This window comes from Podarcis filfolensis, assembly GCF_964270895.1.
Source record: "Podarcis filfolensis genome assembly, chromosome: 5".
Classification (NCBI taxonomy): Eukaryota; Metazoa; Chordata; class Lepidosauria; order Squamata; family Lacertidae; genus Podarcis; species Podarcis filfolensis.
Genome location: NC_139608.1, coordinates 40763932 through 40789259, shown reverse-complemented (window position 1 = coordinate 40789259; position 25328 = coordinate 40763932). Strand labels below are relative to the sequence as shown.

Genomic DNA, 25328 nt, shown 5'->3' with positions numbered 1-25328 from the left:
TACTGTGGTATAAAATGAAACCAGTGCAACATATTGAAAAGGAGTCCTGCATTCTAAATGGGTTGGATTCAAAAGTGCTTTTTTGACAGAGAAAGGGGATTTTTGTTGTTCTGACATGAGGCAAGATCCAGCACAGTAACTGAAATCCAAAGGCGTGCTTGTATTTGCACAAGGCATTCCACTAGTTCTTGCACAATAGTTCACAAAACAGCACTATGCCAGAACTTCTTTTGCTCACGCATCTCTGGTTCCAACCCAGCATTATTACTCTGCCTTTCTTGATGTATGATGTTTTTATTTAACAGTATCACATAGCACATTGACCAGGGATATCCACTTTTAAAACAGGCATCTTTTAATTAATCCTGTATTCTGTGCATTTTTCATTACTTGACTGGAACTAATCTTATAAGAATCAATATCTTGCAGCTGGGAGCATTTTTACAATGGTGAATTTTAATTATGCAACTGATAGTGTCAGTTATATTGCAGCCTTTAGCTGTCTGTAAAGATGCTGACAGCTTTATCCCTTGCATGTTTATATGGAAGTAAGTCCCACTGTGTCTGAGTGGAGCTGGCTCTCAGGAAAGTAGATAATTTCAGCCTGTTTTCCAAAGAACAACTTCCACCTTGATTAGTTGCTTTGCTGTGCACTGGAGATGATATTACCTCCTGCACACATGCAAAAAAAGTTTGCTTCTAGCATATACTAAGCCGTGTGAACTGTTGTTACATGCAGAGTGTTCAGCATCAGCCACCTTTACTTTTTGTATTTGGCATGCATTCTTATTGGACAGAAGGTGCCTTCTTCCTTGCTTCTAAAAAACAACACTTGTGTACACCACTAGAGGAGCAAGCTAAGGAGAGCCTGGAGGAAAAAGAACGCTCATCTCAGTGCTTGAGCAGTGCATATTCCTTCAATTTGTGCATATGGCCCCAAGTTCTCTTGTGAACATCTGGAAAATATCCTAAAGACCTTGCCTCTTTCCCCTTTTGCTTTGATTCATGATGGGTCACCCTAGCGACTAATCCAACTCCCCCCCTCCCCCGCGCCTGATCTAATCACCCCCCCCCACCAACTGCCAATCACGGATTGCAGTGGACATGCACTTCCAGCATAATCGAAGCTTTATTAGCATCTCTTTAAAGGCGCGTCGATCTGCATACCGATGGAGCCGGGCTGCCTTCGATTCAAGAGGCAAGCGGTGCAGGGCATTTCCTAGAGAGAGCGCCGAGCCCTTGGAGGGGATGGCACAAAGCTCTGGGACCGGGGCTATGTGTGTGTCGCCCCCACTTCCCTCTGCTCCCCCCTCCCCAGTTCTTTTTGTATCCCTGGCAGATGCTGCTGCATTAAGCTCCTTCTGTCGCGCGGGGGGGGAGGCGGTGATGGTGCACAGGGGCATCACGTGTTTGGCAGCCTTCTAAAGAGGGCCTGATATTGACCCAAGTGGGGAGGAGGGTGGAGAAAAGAGTGGGGGGGGGGGGAAGCCAGCGAGCAAGTGGGCAGGAGGAGGTGCTGCTATTGGCAAGCGACGGGGCGAGCTGGGAGCGTTGCTGCGCGCAGGGGGGGAAGCCGCCACTCTTGCTGCAGAACTCCCCCTCCTCTCCCTCTCTTGCTCCATCCATCTCCTCCCGTCCCCGCATCCGTGCATGGTGGCGCCGCCATGGCTTGGCCCTGCATCAGCCGAGTCTGCTGCCTGGCGCGCTTCTGGAACCAGCTGGACAAGTCGGACCTGGCCGTGCCGCTCACCATCCACAATTACTCCGACATCGACGAGCCGGCCGACGAGGGGACGGACACGGCCGGCGCCCCGCCGCCGCCTCCGCCTCGGATCCCAACAGGTGGCAGCACCAGCAGCCGCCCCCACCAGACCCACCCGCGGGCGCCCGCCGCCGCCTCGCTGCCCGTCTCGGCGTCCGCCCCGTCGCTGCAGGACGGTCTGGGGGGCGCCAGGAAGCCGTCGAAGAAGACGCGCGGCGGCTACCGGAAAGAGCCCTTCGCCGCCGAGACTCAGTACCAGCAGGATTTCCAAGCGTGGCCGGTGCAGAAGCGGGACGCCCTGCCCTGGATCGGGGAGTACAGGCGGGTGGAAGCCCCCGGGGCGCCCCCCGCCGCCGCTGCCGCTGCCGCCGCCGCCCCGGCCGCCCCTTCCCACGCCGCGATCCCGGGGGGCTCCCACGTGTACGTGCTGCCGGCGGCCGGGCAGGAGGTGGTGGGCAGCAAGTACAGCGGCTTTAAGCAGGTGTGGTCCTCCTCCTCGCCGCCAGGCGGCCCCGAAACCTCCTCCTACAGGTAGGTAACGCGCTGAATCGGGGCCGCTGCCGGGGATTCTTTTTGGCGAGGGAGGGGTTCTCTTTCTTAGCAGGGCTTAGCTCCTGCAGAACATTTCCACTTATCCCCTACCCCATCCCTTACACACACATGGGCCAGAGCTCAGCCCTGGAAGGAATAAAGACGCAAAGGAAAAGGGTGTCCCTGAGCATGTATGGAGCACATTCACTTCATCTTCCTCGCAAAGGGTTAACCGTTTTCTGCAGATAAAGCATTTCTGTGCGTGGGAATAGGAGTAGGGAACCTGCATTTGGTAGGTTTCTGTATTGCATTCATTGCCTGCTTGACCGTATTGCTTTTTTTTAACATTTCATTTATGCCATTTACACACTCGTTTTTCTGCATATCCTCCCATGAACTAAGTACATGCTTCCATTTCTCCAGTTACATCTTTAGAAGTAGGTTAGGATGAGCAACTGAATGACTGGCCCAAGGTTGCCCAGTGAGCTTCATGACTGGGGGAAATGTTAACCTGGGTCTCTCCAGTCCTGGTACATTCACTTGAAAGGGTAGGGTCCTTGTGGCATCTCAGTGAAGCAACATGCTTCTGTGTGGAGTTGCTGACACGTGACAATATACATGCAGGTCCCCCTCCCTCCCACCGACCACATATTTGTTTTTCCGCTATACAGAAGTGCTTTCAGTTAGGCAAAGCACGATACATGCAGTAGTCCAGGTCACCACCACCAAATCTTGGTTCAGGAAGTAAGGATTTCCAGAACCCGACAAGCTGACATTGGGTAGATGGCACCTCTTATACTGAGAACTCCACAGTACTTTCCAAATCACATTGAAATACTTTCCCAGTCCCCCCCCATGCACATCCCTAGTCATCACAATGCTTTCCTTTTTAAAAAAGCACCCAAACAGCTTAAATATATTGCCTATGAATAAATGTTGCAGCTGCTAACCCCAGTATTTATTTAAAAGGGAGATAGAATTACATAGGATTGTATCCAACTAAGTCATACTCAAGAGCAGACCCACTGAAATCAATTGACAAATTAGTCAAGTCTTTTGATTGAAGCTGGAAAGGGTGATCTAGTCCAGCCCCCTGCAATGCAGGAATCCCAGTTTAAAAAATTCCTCACAGATGGCCATCCAGCCTCTGCTTAAAAACCTCCAAGGAAGGAGAGTCTGCTGCCTTCTGAAGTAGCCAGTGGAGCTCTTACTGCCAGAAAGTTCTTTTTATGGGTCTACTCTCTTGAGTATAATAGTTGGATACAGCTGTCAGTCTGCAAGACTTAATTCCCAAATGCATTGCTCTCCCTCTTCCACTATGATCCACTGGGAAGAATACAAATCACTGTTGCATGGAGTATTGAATGAATATACAGAAAGCAAATAGCAGAGCATGTTTTTGTCTTTCCTGTTCTTTCTCAGGTGAGCACTTTCTGCCTCTTTTCCAGGTGCTGGGGTCCTGTCTCTGCCTTATCTTGCAGGGCTCACCAGCAAGACCTTGTTGCTACAGACAGGGCATCATGCAATCAGTGAGATTATCAGATCAGGCTTTCAAAAAGCCCTGGCTTGACCCAGCCCTTTCTTTTTCTTTTCTTTTTTCCCTTCTGAGTGCAGACAGATTTCCTTCAGACTGGCTCACTGGTTGCTTTTCTGCTCCCCAGATTATTTAACTCTCTGGAAATCTGGCTCTTAAAAACCCCCAAATGCCTTTTAATTTGTTTTTAATCTTGACTCAGCTTGTTCTGGCAAAGGACAGTTGTTCTGTGCACAGCATGGTTTTGTATGCTGGCCAAGCAATTATTAGGATGTCAGTGGTGTATTGATAATGCTAGCTGTTGAATCTGAATCAAGTGTCTCTCTCTAAATAGCAAAGGTGTTCAATTGTTATCAAGGGTACGGAAGGTTAAGGCATTTGCCTGGGAGCAGGGAATGTCTGTAGGTATTCCAATACAAGGCAAGGGACAGAGATTTCAGCACCAGTTCTCTATGCCTTGTTTTTCATTGCTTTCAAGGTGTTTCCTGTTACTTTTATATTAAATACATGTGGATAGATAATTGCAGTTTACCTTTTCCAACATTATAAACAAGCTAATTTTGTCTACTTCTGACTAGCGGTGCCCACTTTTTGTACCTTTAGACACCTTTATTTCACTTTACAAATTCATTTTAGGCATGAGTATCGTCCATGGACTGGAGCAAAACGATCAAGGCCTACAAAGACGACACAGGGTTTCATTATTCCAGAGGATCACTTTGTGCAAGAATCCAGCTACAAAGCAGACTTTAAGGTAAATGAACTTTGCAAAATCTTTGAAATGCAGGTGTTTGCTAATGTGAGTAGGACTCAGCCCAGGAAAACAGTAACACATCACGAGTAATGCTTCAACTTTCAAAAGAGTAGCTAACCTATCAAAAAGACCAGTGCCATGATTCAGCAAGGGAGCTGCTCTGCAGATGTGCATCCAGATGTGCACCCCATATTTATTATGGTTCTCATCTGGTCCCCATTGAGCTGGCTAGATGTGTGTTTCTTATGCAGGTAGGGATTCATAACCTAAAGCTAGGAGTTGGTACCCACAACTAGAGCTGAATTAGGGCCAGGATCTGACAGCTTAAAGTGGTCTATTGCAACCGCAAGAGCTTTTCTGCAGAGTCAGTCAATCAAGTTGGTTAATGAAAGGAGCCAGAAAGGAAATATTGAAAAGAAAACAAATATAAACATGCATTACACTCAATTCATGCAGAATTATCATAACCATTTATTATAACAATATAGTTCATAAACAAACTGTTATTTGAAAAATCGCACCAGTAAGACATCAGTAATTTTACTCAATTGCTGCCCTAAAGGCTAATCCGTTTGGCTCTAATTCTGCTTGCTATGAGGGCAAACAAGGCTATACATCTCATAATCCCCATGCCATTTAAATGTAATTTTGGCTATAGTGGGCACAGAACTAATTCTCCCTGCAGAAAGCCATCTCTTTCTAATATCTGGGAAATCCTCGCTATCTCCAGAATCACAAATACACTGGCGCCATTCAAGACTAATCTGGTGACGACCTTCAAGCACCTTTGTAGGCTGTGATTGATATCTTAATGCAGAAAAGCTATCCCTGGAGGGCAATGTATTAATTTAGGCAGGTAGATCTCCATTTTAAAATCATCCTTGAAGAAGGAGAGCTCCTGATGAAATTATATAGCAGCCTGGTCCTGTTTCCATTTAAGGTTCCCCAGTTTGTTTTTATCCAAGGATTTTGCAGCTGACAAAATTCTGGTAGCTAAATGAATATAAAATTAACAGCATTATAAAAACATGAAACAAGTTAAAACAGGAATGCAGAAACAGTGCACAACTCAGCACTATTAATACCCATTGATTCAGGAAATCTTCAGAAATATATACTTTGTAGTGTTTAACCCATTATTTTAAACAGATCAGGTATAGCTTGGAGAGTTTGTTTCCTAAGCCTCCAAGCTTTTGCATCTGTGCTATTCCTTCAATCAATTTCCAAACATCAAGTGAAATTCCAGTTGTGAGGAGGATATTTTGAGTTGACTATGCATTTAAACTCTCAGCCATATTATGAACATGATGTTATGGATGTGATCAGCTATGTCAATGTCATAAGGTGTTGGGATGGGAGATATTTGGGAGAAGGCTCCCGTAGTGGGGTTGAGTTGCTTTACTTCCAATTCTACCCTATCCCCAGCTATCAATAAAAAAACCACTTTTCCTTCAGGGAGGCATCTGAGGAAGAATAAAGTCTGCAATTCTAAACATGGTAAGGGTTTTTCAGGGGTTCTCTTCCCCTTTCCACCTTATTACTGCTTGCATGTTGGCCTTACACAGGCAGAAAGGTCGCCACCAGTTCAAATGTACTTACAGGAAGCTACCTTTAGTTCATCAAACTTCATATTGTCAACACTGATGTGACTGTGGCTCTTCTGAGTTTCAAACCATTACCTTCTCCAGCCCCACCTGGATGCCCCTGGGGCTTTTGTGCATGCAAATCATATGCTGTACAGCCCTTTCCGTAGCTCATTTGCCCATCATTGCAGTTGAAAAGATCTGCCCCATCCTGACCATTCATGTGCAGGGAGTAACATCTGAGCTCTCCTCAGTGAGCTGGTCCAACCAAGTGTGGGGTTTAGCTTGCATGCATGTGAAAGACACCGAGGATGCCAATCTAAAAAGCTTTTCAGCGGCAGCTGCGAGTGGGCGAATTTCTTTGAACCAGCCCTCGGGCACCTCACTTGAATATAGCCTCCTGTCTTGTCCACAAAGCACAGTTTGTGGCCGTGGAAAAGACTTCTTTCCCCTCAGCCTAATATAAGCGCAAATAAAATTCAGCTTCTTGACTCCAAACCTCATTGAATTATGTCACATACCATATTTCTGCAGTGCACAGGGCTTGTATTAATAACAGGGCTGGATTCTGTCTGTAGATCAGTGTATAAACTGGCTGCAGGTCTGACAATAAGAGTATCTTATTTGAATAGTGAGGAGACCCTTTAATATTTCCCAGCATGTAGAGCAGGGGTGGGCAAATTGTGGCCTTCCAGATATTGCTAGACTGTAATTTCCACTGGCTATGCTGGCTGGGGCTGAAGGGAGCTGGAGTCTATCAATATCTGGAAGAGCACGTCTCTGATACAGCAGGTCCCTTCTTGGTCTTCTTGAAGATGGGTACAAAGGCCTTATACTGGGTCAGACAGTTTGCCCAGCTAGTTCAGTACTGTCTACATTGACTGACAGTGATTATTCAAGGTTTCAAACAGGATGATGCCGAGGATTGAACCTGCGATTTTCTGCATGCAAAACTGATATTCTGCCACTGAGCTACAGGTCTACAGCCAGTAACTGGAGCCCACGATGATGTTCTTGTATGTAGCAATGGACCTAATCATGCGCCTTTTCTTCTCTCCAGATTCCAGAAATGAAGACTAAGTTTTCTCCGAATCCTTCTGCCGTTTTCCAGGCGCCATCTCGCATCCTCAATGTATGAATCTGGATCATGCACATTTCCCATCCAGGCAGCTTGAATGTTAAGGTTGTGAAAATGTACAGCTATGCAACTTTCACGAGTGGTGTTGAGATAAGAACAAGGATTATTAAAAGCAGCTACAGCGAATATCAGAATTTATGCATCTATTATGAACATGTAAATCAAAAAGCACTTGAGTTGGAGATGGTGGAAAATACTAGGGGAGAATGACCTACTTTCATAGAAATAGGCTTATTAACAGTGGGCTGACTGGCTTCAGTATTCCAGATATTGACGTTGGTCAGCAAAAAGCAGCATTTTAAGCTATAAGCTTATGCTGAAGAAAACGATGGGGCAGGGCTGAGTAAGGTGTATAGTAAAACACTCCCCTCTCAATGTTGTATAGCCACACTGATAAGAAAATGAAAGTGAGACTCGGTAGCTTTTGAACGTTGCTGTTTCTTTTTAGATCTCGGGATCAACCTCAAAGCATATATCATATTGTTGCAAAGACTTTTGATGTCTCCTTGCTGAGGGTCATTCAAGGTGAACAGTGTGGCCCTTGAGCAGTTTGCCCTAGATTGTGCTCCACACAAATGCTGACTGGATTTTAGAGGGTTCTGAACAAACAGAAGCAATATTTTATCTTTCAGAGGTCCTTACTCCAGTTAAATACTTCATCAGATTCCTTCCATTCTGTGGAGCTCTTTTGATAGGAGCTGTGGTTGGTTTCAAGATTGTTTCTTTTTTGGAGAGAGGTTTTCCTAGGACTCACAGTCTCACAACTCGGCTTCATTTCCTCCTGGATAGGCCAAACCCTTTTATTTCCTTAAGAGCCCAGTGCTTGGTCATTCTGAGGCAAGGCACAAGCTTCTCTTAAGTTGGTGTGCATACAGACTCAATGTTCACATCCATTTTAGAATACCCCCCAAGGTCTAGAGACTTTATTCTGGAACTGAAAATCAAGACTTGATCGAGATTTATTTCTATCCCACATCTTTAGTAGGCCAAAAGAATCCCCAGAGCAATACTATTGAATGAAACAGGAATTTTTTAAAAGCTTGGTGACTTTATTTATTTGTACACTGCCTACTCAATAGGACCTTGAGATAGCGTACATTAAGGCATCTAAATAAAACAAAAACCATAGAAATATAACTAAAAACACAAGATAACAGCCAAAGGATCACAGCACCATAAACATTTCCTAATTTTAATACCCAGCACCAACCAGTCCTGCTGGGCCTACATACAATAGCTAGGATACACCTGTCAAAAATAGTAGGCCTCACATTTATGGTCACTGAGGTATATTTATGTATTTCTCCAGGAAGTGCATTCCACAACTTTGGTATAGCCACCCTGAAGTACCTGTTACATTTTTAGGGTTGGGGAAACTATTACATCCTGTGAAGGGAAAAAAAAAACCATTGGAGGGAAATTGAAACATTCCCGAAAAAGTACCAGCTTTTATTGGGAACTGGTAGCACTAACTTGTTTAGCTCACAACATTGCAATGGACCAGATGTTAAAGCAATGACCAATTCAAGTTGTAATAGTGCTATTTAATATGTATGTAAATATTGTACATAGAGAGAACAGATGATTTTTTTCCTCAGAATAATAAGAGTATGCTTAGTGTTCTTTTAGTTATCATTAATTGTTTTGAGAATGCAAGGTAGAAAATTTATTGCCTTCAAAATCCTAAATTATTGCCTGCATATTGGTAATGCTAGTACTAAAGAAATGTTACATAGTGGCTATTATAATAACGTAATTTGCAAACAGGCATCATTTTAAAATTTCATTATTCTACATTTTTGAATCGTATTGAGACAAAAGCAGCTTTTGCCTAGGCTCTTTTAATAAACCATTTCTTAGTGTTAGTTCAGTTCCTCATATATTGTATATATTTTATCAAAATAACTAATTGCCAACTGACATTTGTAAATGTCAGAATGATCTATTGCCCTGATCCTAGGGACTTCAGTGTACGTCACTCCTTTGGTGGTAGGCTGGGGTCCACCAGATGATGTTGGCCTCCAAGTCCCATCAGCCTCAGCCAACACAGGCAGTGGTCGAGGCTGATGGGAGCTGTAGTCTCACCAACATGTGGAGGATCACAGGTTCCCCACTGCCAGTGGACAAATTCTGGTGGGCTGTATTCAAGCAGGGTCTTCATGGTGCTCCACACAAATGCTGACTGGGTATTGGTGGGTTCTGGAAAAAAACAAAAGCAATACTTGATCTTTGGGAGGCCCCGAGGCCCTTACTCCAATTATACACGTGTGTGTTTGTATTGGAGTCGTGGGACCTTTGCACTGGTGCACTTGAATTTGACATTTGCCCATTAGAATTGAGAAGTTCTTCATAACATAAATATTCAATTTGTTCATAAGTGGCTAAGCAAGAACCATATTGGGTATAATCCTGAGAAAACTGGGTGTCCCAAACTCCCAGTTATTATAACAAGAAAAATACATAACTGTCAGCTCACCCTCTACTGGTGTCAGTGGGATGTTGAGGTGCCTAACAGGATTTCATCACCATCAAAGGCTTGGGTGTGCCCAATAGGAGTTTTAATTTCATTTCATTTTTCTTCGTACATCATGCCATATCACAAACTGCTTTTGGAACTCATTCTTCATCTACTTCATAAGTGGGTGCTTGTCTAATCATTCAGATTTCATACAGGGACCATTTGACAGATGGCCCTACATCTAATGTAAGCACATGCAGAAAGAATTTGGGGAAGGGAATGGGGATAAGAATCATGGTTTTTCAGGAACATGGTTAAAATATTCTTTGTTGCATGTTGAATGTTTCTGAGTAAAAACCTGTTTATTCTGCTTGACGATTTCTGATATATTTAAGCAGTTGAGTTTTAACTGGTTCAGTTATTTGCAATCCAGACTTTTACTAAACAGACAAAAGAAAACCACACTGCCTATTTGGTTTCTGTTTTTAATTTAATAAGATTTCTTAAAAGGAAAAAAAAAAGATGACAACAAAGCAGCTATACATGAAGTTTGTATTTTATGGAGTCAAAAGATAAATTTAATAAAAATGTATTTTGGCTACAGGTTCTTTTTCAGTCTTCAGTTTAATGGAAACTGTTTGGAGTACTAAAACATTTTGATGGTTTGCATGTATACCAAGGAGCAATAACGTTTGTAATCTATTATCTGCTTTGGGGACCCGAGAGTGTAGCTGAAATCTGCACTGGTTGAATTCTGCTGTTCTTCCCTCCCACAACCTAAAATGTGGCCAGCCCTAGGGAGTGGCTGGATTGAGTGCTTGAACCTGTTCCTCATCTCCCCACATGGCAGGTAGTCTGTGCATGGGGAGAGCTGATAGTTCTGATCCTGTTGGTCTACAGGTGTGTAAGAGCATTGCATGTACATGCTTGGTGCCCTACATCTAGAACAACATCTGTGGTCCTGGTAGAACAGATTCACGAAATAAACCACTTTCTGGTCGCAGCTCTCTCACATTAGATCAGGGCAGTGCTCTTTACTCTGTGTGATGCTTTAGAGTTTATATATACTTGGGCTCAACTGAGTGGCATTATTGTCTGTGGTAGTGGAGCGGGAAAGAGGGATTATTTTCCATTAAGTCGCTTCCCACGCTATGAACACATGACAGTATTGTTTCCCAGCCTTATGCAGGATGTTATAAACTATTGTAGGAAGCTGCCTTTGCAGATACACAAGTGTTTCCTGTATTCTGATAAAAAATATGCCCCTTTATTTGAAAGAAAAGTAGAAGGATTAAGCAGCACCAAGTACTTTTTGCTTCTGTAAATGGCAGGAATTCTGGCAAGGATTAAGGAGGGGGAATCCACCGATGTTTAAGGACTGGGGTGGGGGCTCTTCACAAATGATGCTATTTCCATCTAGTTAGTAGTTCTGTGCATAGGTAGCGGCTGAACAGTTGTGTATTTTGCAGTATAGAAGTACATATACTGGCCCACAAATATCAATATATATATATATGTATCACAGCAGCACACTTGCATATAAGGTGACATGCTGCTGCACTTGAGTGTTTCATACTATTTTCAATGTGCAAAGCAGTCCTAGAATTCTTTTGTCAATATAACTTTACTTAGCTCTCTGTTTTACTGGCAATTGGTTGCTGTGGCAACATGCATTCTGCAAGCCTCGCGGTTATTCATCAGTATGACAATTGACTTCTTTGTCTTATTGACTTTATCCAAAAGGTGGGCTTGTTTGAGAAAGACTACAATTTAAGGGGAAGAGGAGCATCCTTTTATTCAAGGCCTAGATATTTATTTAAAGCTAGAGAGAAAGAAACAGAGGCTGTATTATTATATTCTCATAGTCAAGGGACACAGGGATCTTGGGAGAATCGTCCACAGAGCTTGGTAATTAAGATTGAATATTGTTAAGGGAACACAACCTGGACATTGAAATTTTGTCAGGAGAACTACCACAATAATGCTTCTTCGGAGTCGTGGTGGGACGTACAGCAGAGAAGCACTCAACCAAGGTTTTTCTAAAATTTTCTGTTAGTAAGAGTGAAGGGCAAAAAATTCAAGTATTTCCACACCCCTCAGCATACGGGTATGAGGCAGGAATGGGAGAAATGGGATATTACAGATGCCTCTCATTTTAATCTTTGAAATTTTGGAAGATATGCAGCAGGTAAGTAAAAATTAACTCTTCATCTTGGTCCCTGTTCCAATAATATTTTGGGGGAGAAGTAGCTTTAGGCAATGATAATGTGTTTTTCAGGCAACAAAGGTAAACACCTATATTTATGTGATTCCATCTTTATGGTAGCTGGTTCTGCAAGTGTATTCTGTACTCCTTATGGAAGTTTAGACTATGCTATGCAACTGTTGTTGAACAGCATTCTCCAAGGGGAAAAAAATCAATTCACCTAAGAGGGAGCACAGCAGGAATGGGTAACCTATGGTCCTCAAGATGTGGCTTGACTACAACTCCCATCCTTCTTGACCATTAGCAGGGGTTGCCTGGAGCTGATGGAATCTGGGAGTCTCTGCATATGGAGGCCACAGTTCCCCATTCCTAAAGTACAAGAAGTAGTCAATTTAGTAGGACTGATGGGCATTGACATGGCAGCTGCCACTCACCTCCTGACTCATCTGAATTGCAGATGTACAGGGAAGCAACATAGACTTAGAGCATGGAAAAAGTAGAGCCCAGCCCCATGATGTTTAATAAAGAAAATTTATTTTAAATGTATATTACACAATTATACATTATAATACAGGAAAAGCAAAGAATTTAAGCCAAGGACCATTTTGGACAATGGTAGCCTTCAACACATTTGAAAGCGTTCACTTTGGTTTAGCAAAAGCAATCTGGGTGTGTGGAAGCAGCATTATTACTTCATCATTGCCAACCAACCATCATTACAGAGTAACTGCTGGGCACCATTTTCATTTCCCAATGAAGGAAAAGTTTGCCCAAAATACATTTAAAAATCACTTGAAGCATGCTAAACTTTGATGGGACAGATTTCCGCTCCCCCTTTCCATTGAGAAACAGCTCCTTTGCTACCTCAAGACAACAGCCTCTCCTTGTTAGGTTGATTAATATTGGTTTCAGTGTTCTTGTTTTATTTTCAGATTGTTTACCTACAAGTCATCTACTGATAAGATGTTAGTACGTTTTGCTGCTGACCTGTTAGTGGACTAGTTAAATGTCAACAAGCCTGACAGCGAGGTTTAAGGATTTTCATGCCGAAACATGCCCTCCAGGTTCTCTCCACCTGGCAAACAGGTGTCTGTTTTTCTGCCACTTTCTCAGGGTGCCTTAGAATTTCTTTATACTGTGTGGGTTTATTTTTAGCTAACCTTATTGTTTGAGACAGCTGAGCATCGGGTGTATGTTGGTATTTTCCCCTTCCCGTTAAAACTTTTTTGCAATACACTACACCTCCCTAACTGCCTGCAATTCCAAATCTCAAAATTTCCAGTGGGATAGCTTTGTGATATCTTCCCCTGAGTTTCAATTGAAGTGTGAGAAGCCAGGATGTGTGCTACCGAGCTTCTAAGATTGGTGCACATGCTGATTTTATTTTGTTAATGAAAGTTTTTTTCTAACCACCCAAAAACCTTGTTGCATTGATTTCTTTAAGTAGAGAAACCCAGCTTACACCCCCCCCCCCAAAAAACACTGAACAGCAGGCCAGGCATCTGGTGTTCAGCATCGCTGTCTTCTGCACAGCTGAGGAACGTTATGGGGTTTTCAGAATGCGTGGGCATCCAGGAAGGCTGCAGAATGACTTACAGAATGAAAGAAAACAATGCTGAAACACACTAAAAAGCAAACGTTAAAGGACCCCTCAACAGTTAAGTCCAGTCAAAGGTGACTATGGGGTTGTGGCGTTCATCTCTCTTCAGGCCGAGGAGCCAGCGTTTGTCCACAGACAGCTTTCTGGGTCATGTGGCCAGCATGACTAAACCGCTTCTGGTGCAATGGGACACCATGACGGAAACCAAAGCACATGGAAACGCCATTTACCTTCCTGCCGCAGAGGTACCTATTTGCACTGGTATGCTTTTGAACTGCTAGGTTGGCAGAAGCTGGGACAGAGCAACGGGAGCTCACCCTGCTGTGCAGATTTGAACCACTGACTTTCCGATCAGTAATCCCAAGAGGCTCAATGGTTTATACCACAGCACCACCCACGTCCCCTACAAACACCCTATAGCCACCTTGAAAGTATGCTGAGCACAATAAAAACTCTGCACTCTACCCAGGTTAATTTCATTGAAATTTATCTCCCCTTTGATGATTTGGTTGTTCAGTGTGGTCAGTAAAATGTTGGAGAAATGTTCAGCAAGGCACTGCATGTTTTCAGTAAAGATCGCAAGGCAGCTGCACATGGACAGTATCTAGGTCACCAAATGGACTGATTTTTTTAAAAAAATCTTTTAAAAACTGTACTTCCTAGTGCACCAATAGCCTAAGAGCCACACACATGAAAACCAGCAAATTTTGGAGAAAGTATTCTAGCGAAGCTATTATATTCCAATTACATACTTTAATGTGGGCTAAACAATTCCTATTATCTGGAATTCAAACAAATGTCTCCTCACAATTGAAGATTTTAAAATCAGAAAATAAAACAAGATTTGAACTGACTCAGCAAAAAATTAGAGGAAAACTCAGTATGCTATAACTTAACTTTTTTTTTTTTACTGGTCAAGTAAAGGATCCAATTGTGGTCTATGGGTGGGGGGTGGACAGAATATTATTTTCGCAGCATAAATGAAAAATTAGGCATGTGATTTGAGGGTTGGCAACAACTTCCTTCCAAGAGCCAATTTTGGATTATTTGTCAACTTGGACAAGCTTTCAACCTAGTCTAGACTTCTTCTTACCATGTTCATTATGTCATCCTACACCATAACAGAATTTGCTGCCTTTCTATACACCTAAGCCACTTGTTGGTTGTATTGGTATGTAATGCTCAGTCATGGTCTAATGCAGCTTCCTCAACCTCGGCCCTCCAGATGTTTTGAGACTACAATTCCCATCATCCCTGACCACTGGTCCTGCTAGCTAGGGATCATGGGAGTTGTAGGCCCAAAACATCTGGAGGACCAAGGTTGATGAAGCCTGGTCTAATATTACAAGAACAAGCCTCTCGTGGGGCTTGTATGCTTCCTTTCCTCTGGTGCAACAGCATGGATATCAGAAGCTTTTGCTTCTGTCCTAGACTAACATATTGCCCAACATGGCAAGTGAAAACAAGCCAGCTTTATAGGTTGAATTTGGCTTGTTTCCAGTAACCATCATTACAATTAACTACCAATGTCAGAGGAAGCTATGCTCCAAAGAGAATTAAGGAAGCTTGCATTTATTTCTGAATTACACCAACTGAGCCCTATGCAATGAATCATTTCCTTGATAAAGCAGGAGTCCAGCAGTCTAGGCCATGATCTAATGTGCTATCATAATTTTCGCAGGTAGCTCACCTAGGAGCAACTGCTAATGAAATTAGGCAGCTGAATTTGGAACAGGTCTTTTTTATATATATATATATATATAAATGCTTTCTCTCTCTTTTTTTAATTTGAAACACTAATTTGTAGTATTCAAGGTAGCCTAAACCAAACACTAAAATATATATTTATTTGAACACAATGGGATTGTGCCAAGAACTTTATTCTGCTGTTCATGTTGCTTTCCAGTCCAGATCACTGTTCGTCACTCAATATTCCCATATGCTTGTTTGTGAGGAAGTCCAGAAAGGGAATGTTACAGATGGCTTGGTGAATATTCATCACGGTGATCTCTCTTGGAGTCCTGGGGGGGGGGGAAGAAGAGAGAATATATCGATGGAATGTTAGTCCTCAAGCCTCCATCTAAGCACCTGGTTAAGCAAACAACAACAAAATCCACAATGGATGAACTGTGCAATAAAATGCAGCTATAAACTGGTATTGATTTGCACCATAAACAAATTTTAATTTCTTACTATTATCAGGGCCTGCCCAGACTCTGAACTTTCATTTTAAAAATAGTAATATCCTGTAGCCCTTTAAGAATGAAAGTTACAAAGCAAAATGTGAGGCTCCATTTGAAGCAATTGCTTTGTGAGAACAATCTTGCCTTTCAGTGGTTTTTAACAAATCAGAGCTGTGGCTGATGAGTGCTAGAGAGATTGACACAAGCTCAAGGGAAGATGCAAAAATGGCTTGAAAATGACTCAGGAAGTTCCTCCTAAAGACAATGGAAAAGAGAAGCCATTTTTGCATATTCCTCAGTGCACATTTCTCTCTCTGGAATCAGGATTGCCTGGCCCATTTTGAAGCTGTTTTTCTCTCTTCCCTGGTAGAGAAGTGATTGTTGCCTAGAGAAAATAACTTGAGAAATCTAGGATTGTAGTGGATTTTGGGGGCGCACAGAATAGCAACCAGAAGACACGGAACCATGTCTTATCACAGTCTGTGAGTGATTTGGAGACCTCTGGTGCCTCGTAGTTCTGAACCATTTTAAATTTATAGTCCTCAAAGTAAACACAGATTCTTTCTAATGCACAAATGCCACACAAGTTACACAGTACAGTGGTACCTCGGGTTACATACGCTTCAGGTTACAGATGCTTCAGGCTACAGACTCTGCTAACCCAGAAATAATACCTCAGGTTAAGAACTTTGTTTCAGGATGAGAACAGAAATCGTGCGGCAGCAGCAGGAGGCCCCATTATATAAAGTGGTGCTTCAGGTTAAGAACATTTTCAGGTTAAGAAAGGACCTCTGGAACGAATTAAGTACGTAACCAGAGGTACCACTGTATAAGTAAAACCTAAGCAAGTATACCTGCTGTGAGGTGCTGCTTGGTAACCAACTGCCAAAGCTTCTCTTAGTATATCACTTGCCAGTTGCTCTGTGGCCTGTTATAAAGAGGGTTTCAAGGACAGAGAAAAAACAGTTAAGAAATGCTTTTAATCATCACAAACCATGTTTTATAAAATCGACACATCCCCATGCACAAATTACAAAGAACGATACGTTTGTTTAACTTGTCAACACCATAAAGGTAAAGGTAAAGGTACCCCTGCCCGTACGGGCCAGTCGTATCTGACTCTAGGGTTGTGCGCCCATCTCACTTAAGAGGCCGGGGGCCAGCGCTATCCGGAGACACTTCCGGGTCACGTGGCCAGCGTGCCGAAGCTGCTCTGGCGAGCCAGCACCAGCGCAGCACACGGAAACGCCGTTTACCTTCCCGCTATAAAGCGGTACCTATTTATCTACTTGCACCCGGGGGTGCTTTCAAACTGCTAGGTTGGCAGGCGCTGGGACCGAACGACGGGAGCTCACCCTGCCGCGGGGATTTGAACCGCCGACCATGCGATCGGCAAGTCCTAGGCGCTGAGGTTTTACCCACAGCGCCACCCGTGTCCCTCTTGTCAACACCATACCTATATAAATATATATAAAAACAGGACTTTGGACATGCAGTCTCATATAAGCCACAACTTAATTTTTCTGCATTTCACTCAACAAGCTATGACTTAGATTTTACACTGTTGAATGAAAGGAAGTTTTCTAACAGTTTACCTTTAAAACCATATCTTCTATTACGGACGCATAGACGTTCTTGTGCAGCTCTACAGGCTGAAAGGAAATTCCTATCTATAAAATGAGAGGGTGAATAAAAGGTTACCGCTCTTGACTACTAAACAAAGGAGCAGACAAATAGGACCCAAACATTCTGCTAAAATGGGATTCTGACAACCTGACAGAACTACTTGTGGAAATGGCGGGGAGGGGGAGATGTGTGGAAGGCACATCACAGGAAAACTTCTGGCTCCCCCAGCTGGGCCTGCCCGCTCTGTGTTGAGCCCCGTTATCTTTCTGCTATGGGCTAAACGTCACCATCTCCACATCAGGTCCTGGGGTTCTTGTTATCAGTTTAAGTTAAGTCTTCCTCAACCTAGTGCCTCTTGCTGATGTTTCAGGCTACAGCTCCCAACATCTCCAGCCAGCAAAACAGACAAGCATGGGGAGGACACCATATTGAGGAAAGCTGGTGTAGGCAAACTGAGGGTGGGGATTAAATCCCGAAAGAGACACTACAGGCAGTCTAGGAGTACCAGCAAGCTCCAACCAGAAAAAGTCAACACAGCTTGCAAATATCACAGGACAAATGTATTATACTGTCAAGAGCTTGAGGCAGTGAATAATTCTTCATCTAGCTAGGAAGAGCATTTCTCTCTGTACCTGCTCCACTGTCTCGCGCACAAACTCTGATGTAGGTTGGGGTGCCAAGTAGAACTTTGCTTCCTCTTGCTTCTCCTCTGGTTCCTTTTTAATGTTTATTTTCAGAGGCTCAGCAACGTTGATAATGTCTATTTCCTCGTCATTGTCTGGCTCTTGCTTGAGGAACCGCTCCAGCTCTTCCAGCTTTCGACATAGTTCTTCCCCAGTGGTGTAAGAAGATGAGCATTCTTTCCCAAGAAGCAATGGAGAAGACAGAAAGAGGATTTACAAACAGATCTGTATCTAGTGACAGATGGGTGCAACTAAAAGGCATTCGGAGTTCGTGCTGAACCGCAAGGAGGAAAAAGCCCTAATTGCTACCGCTCAACACCAGAACATGGTTTCCAGTGACAACATCCTGCCATCTCAAGTTGCCATCATCGTTATGCCTGAAAAGGAGCCCATAAAAATAGAGACACTGATGCTGTGGATGGACTGACATTTCTCAACGCGCCCTGCCTCATTCTGCTACAATGACTCCAGTCCCACAGCAGCTGGGTAACCAGATAAACATTATAGGTTTGCATCCACACTAAGTCAAGCTTTAGCCTTATTGAAATAAATGGGATTTTTGATTAACTTGTTCCATTGATTGACAGAACTAATTTAAGTCCAGATTCATCCTAAAGTGAGGGTGCGTGGCTAAGGATAAAAATGCCTGTTTCACTGCCTTCCTTGGAAAAAAAATGCAAGTCAGAGCTGTTCACTCTGGAACTGGAGCGAGGAAACACACTGTTCAGTAAACATAAGAATTTTCGTTTATAGATAACGAAAGAGGAAGCTTTAAAAAGCAACTTATATGCAGTGGGCATCAACATTTCAAGAGCCTTTTACTAACAAGTGTAAAACTGCTCTGGAGGAGTGGGGTACTTGGCTCCAGTCATAGCACAGGTCTTTGTCTAGGGGTGGGGAAGCTGTGCCTTTTTAGTAGCTGACTGTAAATCAGGGGTCAGCAACCTTTTTCAGCCGTGGGCCAGTCCACTGTCCCTCAGACCATGTGGTGGACTGGACTATATTTTGAAAAAAAATAAAAATGAACGAATTCCTTTGCCCCACAAATAACCCAGAGATGCATTTTAAATAAAAGGACACATTCTACTCATGTAAAAACACGCCGATTCCCAGACCGTCTGCAGGCCGGATTGAGAAGGTGATTGGATCTGGCCCCCAGACCTTAGGTTGCCTATCCCTGCTGTAAACCTTAGCAGGCTAATACACGTGCAGGCAGTCCTTCAGGCATCCTGGCCTCAAACTGCATAGGACAGCCTTTCTCAACCTGTGGGTCCCCAGATGTTGTTGGACTACAACTCCCATCACCCCTAGCTAGCAAGGCCAGAGCTCAGGGATGATGGGAGTTGTAGTCCAACAACATCTGGGGACCCACAGGTTGAGAACCGCTGGCATAGGACATTAAAGGGCCAAAGACAGCACTCTGCATTGGCTGCCCATTGCTTTCCAGGCCCAAATTAAGAGGTTACAGAATCACACCTGTTTTTAACCCTAAGGCAAATGATTTGTAGAACCAATGTTCCAAACATGAAAGAAATCTTTTCAAAGTGAAAAGGAGGTGCCCCCTCCCTAGCATCTGGATCCAAGGGTAGCAACAAAGGGAAAAAGAAAATGCTTCCATTTGCAACACATTAATTTAGAACCGAGCACTAACGTTACAAATTTGATCACATGTTACAGGCAGAAGGAAAGCAAGACCACCTCTCTTATTTTACCTCTTCTCCAAAACAATATGGATGCCTATGGGGTCAGATGTGCAAGTCTAGAGCTTTTCTCTAGGAAAAGTTACCCATAAAACAAACACATGGCAGATGCACAGAGTGGGCAAGCATAAAGAATGTCCTGCTCTCATTCTCTCACCACCTCCCTGGCAGAGCACAAGGAGAAACCAGTGTAGACAACAGAGAGAAACTGACCCACTCTCATCAAGAGAAAGCACTTCCTTTTCAAGCTCTTTAAAATGGTTAAAAGGGTACAATTGTGAAGTTCTATAGACCAACAGAAACACACTCCAGGAATCCACATCAGAGTGAGTCGTGCATATAGCAAGAACTGGGCCACTGAGGCATGCTGCCTCCTTTTGTGTTAGTCCACTCCAGGCTTGACTGCAGTCTTTCTAGCTGTGACGTTCCCTACAGAACATGTTCTAGATCCACGTATATCAGGAAGCTAGGGATGGTCAGCAGAAACCTAAACCCTCCCCTCCCTTTCCATGTCCTCCTTTTTAATACTACGTCAAGTGCTTTCCAGTAAAATCTGATTTTTTGCTTCTATTTCTGCAGTTTCAAGTTTTGGATAGAAAAACCCGGATACATCTTCTGCATTGCAATATGAATAAACAGATGCTGAATCATTCCTTCTGCCTATTCCTGCTTTAATCCCCACTCTTGCTGCCACTTAAAACCCAACCCACTCTTTTCCAACAAGCAAGCACCCGCCATTCTGGCAAGAGTGTAAAAAAACATCAACTTTCAGTAGAAGTCATTTAGGAATAGAAAGCTTCTGAATTATGTCTGCTGAATGAAATTGAAACTTTCAGGAGAGACAGATTGGACAAGTAAGGGAGAGCAGCAATTCTGTTTCCAAAATCAATTACGGATTTTGCAAAACAACGTTTGCTAGCTCCTAACCTATCTCAATTTGAAAGAGCTTCCAAATGAGCAAGTTTAGCAGCATGCTCTGTCTATACAGTAGGGCTAGGGAACCTCAGGCCTGGTGGTCAAATGTGGCGCTCCAAGTTGCTCTATCCAGCTCTCAGGATTTCCTCCCAGCCCATCCCCTCTCCCCAAGCCCTGATCTACACCCTCCGTGCATGCTTTTGCCTGGCTGGAATGTGTCTGTGTACTGCACTAATGCCTGCAGGATGGAGAGAAGTGGGTGTTTAGAAACTACCACTGCATATCTTGAATTACTGCACAGAGGTAAGAACCGCATCAATCGTTCTGCCTGTTTTTGCCATTGCCATTGTTGGCAAGGTGGCCCCTTGAAGACTGACCTGGAGGAAATGTGGCCCTTGGGATAGAAAAGATTCCCCACCCCTTATAACAGAAAGGCAATCCAGCACAGTTAAATAGTGCACCATAAATATACCATGCCGTGCAACACGGAATCTAGATTTGCTTTGTCAAAATCAGGTACAACTTAGGTTCTGGACTGCCATGTTTTCACCCATTGGGGCTCCTGTGCCTCTAATGGTGGTGGCCTGAAAAACCTTGTGGTTTCTTTTGACTCTCACCAAACCCAACAAAGAGCAAAGGAGCATCAAATCAGAGCAAATTTTCTTAAATTTAGTGGGTTCTTTGGGATCCCAAAAGCAAAAACTGAAATGGACAGAACAGAACTAAACTGGCGCCAGGGGCTTATAAATGGAACTCTGGAGCTGGTGTGTTGTTAAATCATCACCAAGGTACAGATGTTTTGAGATTCTCCTTACCTGGCTCGTTGTCTATTTGTGTCAGCACATCTTCTATGGAATCTTCATTCCTCAGAGTTTCCGGGTCAGGTGGTGTGTAGCCACGGGAGCGACACCAATTTACAACCTGCTTTGTTTTCAAGGGGGCAATGTTGTGAAATTTTGGGTGTTTCTCTATGATTTCTTGGAGGATCTTCCTTATTGTCAGTGCTCGCTGCCACTATAACGGGGGGAAATCCAGAAAGGACAAGAGCTAAGATTTAGAACAAAAAAATCCTGTTTTTATCCATCTTTTACAACTTTAGAATAGGACCAATTATGGTAAATTAGTAAAAAACAAAAAACAAAACACCACCACCATTGTAGTTCATTGCAGAAAAACAACAACCAAGAGCACTGCAGATACAGTTATTGTAGCAAAAAGCTTTTGAAAAAAGGAATGCATTTCATCAGATCCATGATGAAAAATAGGACATCATGAAAATAGCTGCTTTTACATATTATCCCCCAGAGGGCTTAAGAAACAGTTATGGGTTCAGTTCCTTGATCAGTGTATGGCCTTAGATTTTCAATCTGTAAACTAAGGTGGATGGTGATTTCTTAGTGTATTTCTAGATCAGGCACAGGCAAACTCCGGCCCTCCAGATATTTGGCACTACAATTCCCATCATCCCTAGCTAATAGTACCAATGGTCAGGGATGATGGGAACTGTAGTCCCAAACATCTGGAGGGCCGGAGTTTGCCTATGCCTGTTCTAGATCATTCAAAGAACAAGGGATACTTAAATTGTGCAGGGCCGAAGTATCCTTTGGGGGGGGGCATTACAAACTTGCACCACCAGCCCCTTTCCACACACACAGCACAGTCCCGTCCTGTACAATTTCATGAATCATGCTCCCAGCCTCCCTCCCTGTTTGCAGCCTGAAACAGAGTCTGACAAAGCTTGCTAACTATTTTGTTACTTGTAGAGAGGCAAATGGGTCTATTGTTGCAGCCTGCTACATCTGGGGGGACAATGTGTGCCTTGTTTGGGCACCCTCCCTACTTTCCTGTATTCTGTGCACAACAGAGGGGTCATTTTGTGAAACAGGAAAGAGAAACAGAAGAATAAATAAGGGAAAAACAAAACAAGAAGAAATGAATGGCAAATCCTCTGTCCAAAGACTGGCCAAGAAGTTAGTCATAGTATGTTTAACAATGGTAATAAATCTCCAATGGGAAATTAAAGTGAAGGTGTCCTTAATTTCATTGTTTTTACTAATGTAAACCTGCCTTTCATTTCATTACAGCTCTCATGATTTTTTTTCCACTGAAGTGTTTTGCAAGTCTTTGCCACTTTCCTTGGATACATAGCAGGGGGGTCCGATTTCTATTACACACCCTCTTCTAATCAGTTAAAGGCAACATACAGTTTCTCCACCTTTTATTAGCAAAGCATTCCTGCAAAGTAGGTTAGACAGAGACTGTATGACTGGTCGAGGTAACCCAGCAAGCTTCATGGCTGCGTGAAGAAACTGAACCTTGTCTTCCCAATTCTTGGTCCAAAACTCTTAACCACTACACTATGCTGCCTCCTGACTAACTCCATATGATCTAGGTTATTCAGACAAAACTTGGACATCACAGAATGAGGATATGGTAGAAGTGTCAAAGAACCACGTTTCCATTTCTTATATTACCATCGCCATCATCCACCCTTCAGCAGGCAGGTTACAACAATTTAAATTCAGAATAAAAAACAGTTAACGCAAATTAGTCATAGGAATTTACACAATGATTCACACTTAGTGCTAAAAATATCTGGAAGCCTCAAATTTATTTACATTTTATTAAGCCAATATCACTATATTAGAAAAAAGAAAATGGGTATACACATATATATTAAATATAACCTAGGCTTCTGGAAGAGATTTTAAAAATAAAAATCAGCTCCACAAAGGCACAGATTTCCAGCCAGACATTTCTCTGAGGGTTTAAGCTCATTTATATAGAGCACATTAAGAAGATTTACCTCTGCAGCTCTCCGTTTTCCAATATTCCAGCTATAATATTGTTCCACAGAACTGGCACAATAAGAGTTGGCATCTTCAGCTAAAAACAGGGGGAAAGCACAAAAAAATATAAATTTTAACAGCTATGAAACTAAATTTATTGTGTGACTGGCTATTCCTGAACATTTTGTTATGCACATCATTTTGCATGAGGGAGAAAGTACAAGTGTGTTGCGTAAATTTCCTGAGCCTCAGAATTAAAAAATAAGTGGCAATCTCATCTAAACACTTATGAAGAATGTTAATTGCTCAGATAAGCCATGGAGTCCAACCCGCTTCGGCTGCACAGTTCTGCTGGGCCTCCGGACTTCAAAGGCCACATTCCAAAGGCTCTGAGCAAACGCAGAGTTTAACGAGCGGCAAGAGAAAGCTGCAAGCTCCAATGCGTTCTTCAGTGTGCTTAATAAAACCCACTCAGGATATTAGCAGCTAGAAGCAGTTTTTATTTACAGCAGACTATCCATTGTCTATCACAGCGAACAGCATCGTGAAAACATGTCCTCTCTCCTCAAAAGCGAAAGTAGAGAGAAAGAACAAAGGCTGGAGACTCTCGGATATGACGTGTCTCCCCCCTCCTCCCAATTGTAGGCAGGGCGTACACTCTGAGCTGTTTAATTCTGTAAGCTCAGGTTCTCCTCACACCCCCTCTCGCCCTGCACTACTGTGGGGAAAGTATGTACAGAACTTACCCCCAACTCCAAACCACCACAAAACTCCCCATGACGCTGGAAGCTTAAAGGTTTGGTAAATCCATCGGCCAAGTTATTGTGACTGGCACAATACTTCAGCCGAATCAAACCTGACTGAACACTCTGACACACATTTTGGAAGCGTATGTCCAGATGCTTGGTTCTGGCCTTAAATTGCGCAGATTCAGCCAATTTCAAACAAGGTTGATTGTCTTCCCAAACCGTGATGGGCAAGCTACAATCCCCATAGATCTCTTGCACCAAGCATCTATAGAACTCTAGTTCCCGACACAAATCAGACAGTGCACTGAATTCAGCCTCAGTAGAAGACAGCGCAATGAGACTTTGCTTCCGGGACTTCCACCCAATTAGTGACTTCCCAAACTTTACCACTAACCCAGACACAGACTTGCGGTCCTGCAAATTCGCCCAGTCACTGTCCGCATAGCATGTGAGCTTTGCCTCACCTTCAGCTGGCAGCCTAAGACAGAAGTCTTTGGTATGCTGCAGGTAGCGCAGTACCCGCTTGATACCGTGCCAAGCACTCACACTGGGCCTTGACGCTTCCCTACTTAGCAGGTTGGTAGCGAAGGCAATGTCTGGTCTGCTCCATTGGGATAGAAACAACAGACTACCTAGAGCTGACTGAAAGAGCTCAGCATTCTCAAACTCGGCACTTTCTGCTTGCTGGCTATCTTTCACGAAGTTCGTCTCCATGGGTGTCTGAACTCCTGCACAATCGGACATTCTGAACTTCTCAAGCAACTGCTCAATCTTGCCTTTCTGACTGAGCAAGAAGCTACCATCCTCAGTTCTCGCTATCTGCACGCCTAGGTAGATCTTTACTGCACCCAGGTTCTTGAGCTGAAACCGCTTCCCAAGCTCTTTGGCAAACTTCTGCACCTGTTTGTCTGCCTTTCCAATGTGGATGATGTCACCAACGAAAAATAACACCAATTCCTGTGTGTCTCCTGATCCTCTAAGGAACAGGCAACTGTCAGCAAGATTCTTCCTGAAACCTAGCTTCTCCAAAGCTTCATTCAGGCACAAGTTCCAATTCCTGGCCGACTGCTTCAGGTCGTAAATTGACTTGTGAAGTTTCCACACAGTACTCTGCTCA

At 43.4% G+C, this 25328-nt stretch overlaps 2 protein-coding genes across 5 annotated transcripts in view; one reads left to right on the top strand and one right to left on the bottom strand.

Moving 5' to 3' along the window:
• The first annotated feature begins 1109 nt into the window (after positions 1-1109).
• Positions 1110-8418, top strand: MAP6D1 (MAP6 domain containing 1). The gene is made up of 3 exons (XM_083615028.1): positions 1110-2293; positions 4464-4581; positions 7225-8418. Exons 1-3 carry the CDS (start codon positions 1665-1667, stop codon positions 7300-7302), a joined length of 825 nt encoding a protein of 274 aa, XP_083471154.1. The 5' UTR covers positions 1110-1664; the 3' UTR covers positions 7303-8418.
• A 4065-nt stretch (positions 8419-12483) lies between these two features.
• Positions 12484-25328, bottom strand: part of YEATS2 (YEATS domain containing 2) — a 43194-nt gene continuing 30349 nt past the window's right edge. The window contains exons 27-34 of one of the 4 annotated variants that reach the window (XR_014548569.1): positions 23480-23559; positions 21489-21687; positions 18008-18234; positions 17345-17419; positions 16604-16677; positions 15257-15587; positions 13559-14778; positions 12484-13202 (exon numbers count right to left, since the gene is read on the bottom strand). Coding sequence is in view for 1 of the 4 variants with exons in the window: in XM_083615199.1 (XP_083471325.1) it covers positions 15479-15587; positions 16604-16677; positions 17345-17419; positions 18008-18234; positions 21489-21687; positions 23480-23559 (764 nt within the window). In the remaining 3 variants the exon portion in view is untranslated. Of the gene's footprint in view, positions 15588-16603; positions 16678-17344; positions 17420-18007; positions 18235-21488; positions 21688-23479; positions 23560-25328 lie in introns of all 4 variants that reach the window. The other 3 variants (XR_014548567.1, XR_014548568.1, XM_083615199.1) reach the window with 3 other exon arrangements.